The sequence below is a fragment of the Hermetia illucens genome, chromosome 4, assembly GCF_905115235.1.
Source record: "Hermetia illucens chromosome 4, iHerIll2.2.curated.20191125, whole genome shotgun sequence".
In the NCBI taxonomy this organism is placed as follows: domain Eukaryota; kingdom Metazoa; phylum Arthropoda; class Insecta; order Diptera; family Stratiomyidae; genus Hermetia; species Hermetia illucens.
In genome coordinates, this window is record NC_051852.1 from 91,605,872 (window position 1) to 91,612,297 (window position 6,426).

Below are 6,426 nucleotides of genomic sequence, written 5' to 3' on the forward strand. Positions count from 1 at the left end.
GCTGGGTGACCAAGTGTTTTTCCAAGTTCTTCTGGCGTTTGCGATGGATCTTGGGCGAGCAATGCCTCTAATTCTTCATCTTCAAAAATTGTTGGCCGTCCGGCGCGCTCTTCGTCTTCCAAGTCAAAATTGCCACTTTTAAACCGTTCAAACCACCTCTAACACGTTCGCCCAGATAGAGCATGGTCACCATAAACTTCCACCAAAATGCGATGACTTTCGGTTGCTTTTTTCTTCATATTGAAATAATGAAGTAGAACTCCCCGCAAAAACACATTATTTGGTACAAAATTGGCCATTTTCGATGATGAAAAAAGTATTGTTGTTTACACTTCAATTAAATAATTTATACCGACGTTTGTGCCTGTTGACAGTAGCTTTCCGATGAATGTTTGGAAACGTGGATCAATGGAATAACAAACAAGCTACACCATCTATTGTGAAAACCGACAGAACTTATTTGTAGACCTTATATTATAAAATAAATTGGAGGAACATGTGTGCGACTAGCATTTTTCAATGCCAAACGGTCCGTAACTGGCACTACACGAACATTTTCGTATGTGTGTTTGAAAATTAACATCTATAGATCACTCAGGAGAACCTTTAATGTGAAAATCTCTCCAGGGATAAAATGTGTTCATAATATTGCCCGACTACTATTGACGTTAAGGTTAGACGAGTATTTGGTAGTGGACCAGCCAATGTAACATTAGTGTGCTCTTTTATCAAGTTTTTTAGATTGTGCGGTACATTATTACTTATCATTGATCCCCTTCCCTTACTCTCAGCCATTTAATTTTGTAATCGATCGAGATTAAAATTTTTGCCGAAAGTTCAACTCTTTACACAAGAAAGCCAGGAAATTATCCATAGTCCAATCTTCTTATATCATGTCAAAGCTGCATAAATATGATTTTCGAATCTCTCAACCTAGGAAGCCAGTTTAATATCGAATTTTAGTATCACTTTTTAAGTTTTGTTTGAATGACGTCCATCAACTGTTTCCTTCCGTGGAATGTCTGATTTTGGTACTCAAAAAGTCAACTAATTAATGTTTGCGTTTGCTTTAACCCGTAGAAACTTTGGTTTGGTAAGGCTACATTACCCATGGTGGTAAATATAATGGGTTTTGATGAAGTTGCAGTTCACTTTATGCACTTTGGAATGCATACTTAGCATAGCCGACTCGGGTAAGTTCGTTTGCAAGATTGGCACCGCGAAAAAAGTGAAATATTAAGTACTTTACCATGAAAGAAAAATTACGAAAATTTATTAATATTAAACTCGGGGAGATCGTTGCTCGCCGGTTCCTATAAGGACGGCACGAATAGAGTCCCTTTTATTAGTCATATTAGACAAAACACCCTTAAATTTTTCTCATTTCTTATAGGACATTCATTTTCCAAAAACCTGGAAAAAATTACGAAATATGATTAGAGACGGAACATTAGGCTGGAGTACGCCCTTGATGTCACAACAGCAAAAGCACATCCGAGAGGTCATTCGCGAAATTTACAAGAAAATTGAAGCAGAGAAGGGTCAAAGACAACCCAAGTTTGTAAATTATCGTGATTTTAAAATCAATCGTTTCACTTACCAAAAGCAAGCCCGTAGCAAAAAACATTATGATGAGAGATCGATAACAATTACGGATGAAATGCTTACAGAATATTTGAAAAAAGCACATGAAAAATTGGGTGATATGAAAGTGAAACCTGAAGAGGACGAAGCTAAAAAAGCTGAGAGACCAAAAAGATCGCTTCGAACAAGAGACAAAGGCAGATTACCGGTAGATACCAGGAAATCGAAACGATCATCGAGAGTAATTGAAGATGATCCGAAAGTTTGGGATCGATATCGACGTATGATTGGTGCGATATTGGACGATTTGGAAGATTTATACAGCAAGGAATATCGCAGGGATTTGGAAAGTCATCCGAAATATAAGAGTGAATGGAAGAAATTCTGGCATAATCGAGCCGATGAATTGGAGAGAGGTAAAATGAAAGGATAATAATAGAAGTTGTTACGTTATGTTTCTTTTCTGTGATCAATACAACATGCTGGCAGCTTGGATTCTGTTTTAATTACACTTCTGTAGGTTATCAGAAATCTAGTAACATTTAAAAGATTTCAATAATACAGAAAACTAGATAAGTTGAATTACCTGAAAAAGATCAAAGCAACAAACAAAGGCGAGAAAGGAACGATGTTGTTTATCTTCCGAAGTGGGATAAAATTGTTCAAAACTTCTGGGTCTTCGTTTCCTGATCATCATAACAACTAATTGTTTTTTACAGAACCTCTCCAGTATTCAGAACTGAAAGAATGTATTCACAGAATTAAGATATTTTAAGGAGGACAGAACTTTGTATTTTAATTTCATATGGAAAAATTAAAAGACATTTGAGTTCGGGTTGCTCTTTATGAAAATTTGTATTTAAAATATTTCACATCTTTGTAAATTGCACCTTTCCTTTCGAGAAGAGGTAGTAACGTAGAATAAACTCATGATAAACATTTTGCAACCGGGGCTCAATCGTATAACAATCTACATTCAAGAAAATCTTTGCCAACTTTTATATTTTTTGATATTTCAGATGGAATTGACCCCCATACTTATGACTTTAATAAAGAGTGGATTCCATACTGGGAGAAGCGTCTGCAAGAGTTCCATGCTAAAGAAATCGTTCGCCAAAAATTTGAAACAAAGAGGAAACTGAAGTTGTCATATGACGCCCGGTCACCAAGTCCAGTTCGGCGCCGAAGACGTTCACGATCGCCGCCTCGTAGAAGGTCGCCTTCCCCTCGATCACGCCAACCAAGGGCCAGGTCTCGTAGTTATGATGGACCACCGATACCAAAGAGGTCCCGTCACATTGATTCCGATGAGTCGATAACAGTTTGCAGTGTTATGCGCCTTCTTACTGCCCTTGAAGATCACTTAGGCAGTTTAGGACCGCAAGCAGTACAACTATTGAGTCGAGCTGTTCTCACGGAAAAGGTATATAATGTTAATTTTAAATTCTATATTTTTTATAGCTGCAATGAAATCATATTATGTCTATATTCTAAAATTTGCGTTAACAAATTATGTTTGGAAATGGGCAAAGTGTGGACAAGAAGCCGCTACTCCATCGTGACCACTATAAGTTCAGAATAAAAACTTTAAAAAGCCAGTGAAGGAAGAATAGATAGAATTCCGAACGATTACTTGTTCCATTTAAAAATGATAAAATAACCATATAAATCTGCACTTGTAATTTTGAAGTGCCTGATTGAAAGTTTTTGTAAGTGTGCCTAGTTGTTGTTCTAGAGCAAACTGACAAACTACCAACATTCCAAATCAGGGAGGGTGATAGGTGAAGATATCACTTCAATGTTGACAACAACAGTATCGAAATATGATTGAAAATGTCATATGGTTTGATTGCTTGGGTACCATGGTACGAACCTGAAGTAAACCAGCTAAGAGTAATATTCCAAGAAAGATTGTGCCGATACGGTTAAGGGGAGTTGTTGCGTTTTGAATTATAACGGTGTAAATAAACGAATTCGATGAAAGCCAAAACATAAATGTTTCAGAAATCGGAATGAAAGAACAAAACGAAATCATTCCGAACAACAGACTAAGAGAGGGGAATCCGAAGTTTGAAACACGAGTCACAAATTCTGTGTTTCTCACTAACAACGGAAAAATTAAGGCTTATAGCGCAATTCAACCATGTAAAGATAGTAACAGTTGGCATAACACAGGGCAGTACTCTTTTAAAAGGGAAGAGAGGAGTTTATGAATAAGCAAAATAAAATGGATTTCTGGATCCATAATATTATTCGGCAGTTCCTTGTTTGCAGTATTTGGTCGAATCTAATGAGATTACAAAAGTGAAGCTGGTGCTTAATCTGCACTGATCTTACTGCTTAAATTTCGTGGGTCTCCGTTCAATATAAACCTTTTTGAGTAGTGCAGTACAGAGAAAAGCTCTAACGTCTAAGTGAACAATCAGAAGACTATACATCTGCACAGATAATAAGTAATAGACGCAAATAAAGATGCCATAGAGGCGGGAAAATTGACTTTCGAAGTAACGCCCAAGGGTTAGGAAGGTTGAGCAGAAAGTTGAGCAGAGTTAACTCCAACCGTTTTTGCTCAATCAAATATTATGGGTAAGGTAATTTGCAATGCAAATTCTTCGCGCATATTTTAATAGAAAAAATCATTTATTATAAATAACAAAACTCTATTTCAATAATTACGATACAATCGCTTATTTTACACAATTACCATATGACCAATTCCAGAGTAATCCAAATTCGTATACTTTGCTGATGGAAAATGAATATTATGTATTCCTCATGACTGCGAAGGAAAAACTCAAAGGTCGATTAATTGCTAATCTCGTAGAGAAGCGCAAAATTCCTGCGGTCCTTGAAGCGGTTGACCAAATTGGATCAATTGTACGCCGTTTCGAAAAATTCAGAGCACAGAACAGCGGCCGTAGCCACTTTGTTGCATCAGGCACAGGTGGTGGGAATAATCAGTATAATGACAACAATCAGATTCAGAACACTAATCGATATCCAAATCAGTTCAGCGGTGGAAATCGAGGTGGCGTTTGGCACAGTGGAAACTATCGAAATGAGAACATTGGAGCAAATCAAACAATGGCATCAAATCAAAGTTTCAATCGGCCAGCGGTCTCTGGCAACTATGGTGGAGGAGGTGACGGTGGCGACGGATTTTCTAATCAGAATAGTGGAAATGACTATTCTAACCGTGGAGGAGGTACTATGAATGCTCCGCCAGTTGGTGGTGTTAATAATCGCCAAATGAGTGGAGGAGGTCCTTCTCATTACGGAAGGGTGGATATCGACAGTGGAAGTGGTATGTCATATGGATCAAACACTGGTGGCAATTACAGTGGCATGAGTGGGAGCGGCTCAGCATCGAATCAAGATAACAACACCTACCGTCGCAACTTCAGCGGAAATGAAGGGTTCACTAACGCTGGCTTCAATAACGCTTCCTTCAGAGCAGAGAATCAGAGAGATACAACCGGAAGCGTTGGCCAAAATCCCCCAAGTTTTGGAGCTAATCGAGGCCGTGGTAACATTGGTGGTATTTCAAATAAAGGGGATATGCAAATGGGAAATACCATGGGCCCGAGTAGAAATGCCATGCAGATGGGGGGCGGCCAAAACAGACAAGGTGGCGGGAATGGAATGGATTACAACGATGTTCTGAACAACAGGGGAAGCGGTAGTCAGTTAGCTTTCAATAGAGGAGCTCAAAACAGATCCGACAACCAGATGGATAATGCGGCACAGTCGTCATTTGGAAGTGGATCTGGGGGCGTACGACCTTGGTCATCTGGATATAATCAATCAGCTAATTATAAAAATGCAAGTGGAGGGGTTTCGGGTCGGAGCCAATTCAATAGCGGATCTGATTATTCCAAAAATTCATCAGACATGTCAGGTAGCGGCAATTTTGGCAGTGGAATGCCAATGGTAAGTGGTGGCAATAATTGGAGCTCAAATGATTTCGGAAATAGCGGTTCCAATCAAGGATTCAACAATCGATCCAATCAAATGAATCCAGCACAGTTTAACCGAAATATGCATACTGGCAACAGATATTAGAATATTACTTGAAATTCAAGAATTCCATTCTTACATAGTTTTACTACAGACATATATATATAAGGTTTACTTTGTGCTGGAAAATAATAATTTTAATTTTAACAGAAATCTAAATAAAGAAGATACCGCAGACATAGAAATATCTAAACTTTTGTTTTATTTCGTTTTATTTTCCCTTTTTTTCTAATCTTTCCTGTAACCAATGATGGCTGCAATAATAATTCTCAGCACAACAGAACTGAATATGATAAAACTGAATTTAACTAGGTAAGTATGGTAAATGCGGATGGATTTGGATTATTGTACAAGACTGAATAATGATATGAACAGTCATTTAGCGAATTAGGAACACTGGCAATTGTTCGAAAATTCACTTCATATGGTTTTTTTAAAAAGAAATTTGAGGCTTTATACATTTATGATTTAAAGTATTGTTGCGTCGAAAAAGACCATATTTCGAGTGATCCCCGCATCGATCCAAATTTCTACTTCTTGGTTAGAAGGGAAGCGCTAGTCAGACACGTCGTGGGTTTGTAGGCGCTGACAATAAGTTAAGATATATTCGCAAAATGCTGTAAAGTGCTTACAGTGAAAAGATAATGGCGTCCCTACTTGACCTTTTGTTTCGGTTGGCAAGCATCTTATCTAGATTCCAGAAAGTGAAATTTTTAAATCGGCTGATACTGCGCTATTTAGACAAGTTCGAAGATGTGAAGCTAGCCTTCTTCCTTTGTATATTTATCTGGAATGAGATCTTTCTTATTGTCTGTTTTTGTGGAT

The 6,426-nt window shown here is 37.9% G+C and overlaps 1 protein-coding gene across 2 annotated transcripts in view; it reads left to right on the top strand.

The window, feature by feature from the left end:
* Window positions 1-5,794, top strand: part of LOC119653636 — a 32,520-nt gene extending 26,726 nt beyond the window's left edge. For both annotated transcript variants that reach the window (XM_038058418.1, XM_038058417.1), the window contains 3 exons: window positions 1,394-2,000; window positions 2,604-3,007; window positions 4,306-5,794. In XM_038058418.1, the coding sequence (XP_037914346.1) occupies window positions 1,394-2,000; window positions 2,604-3,007; window positions 4,306-5,646 (2,352 nt within the window). In that variant the 3' untranslated portion in view covers window positions 5,647-5,794. The remainder of the gene's footprint in view (window positions 1-1,393; window positions 2,001-2,603; window positions 3,008-4,305) is intronic.
* Window positions 5,795-6,426: the final 632 nt, after the last annotated feature.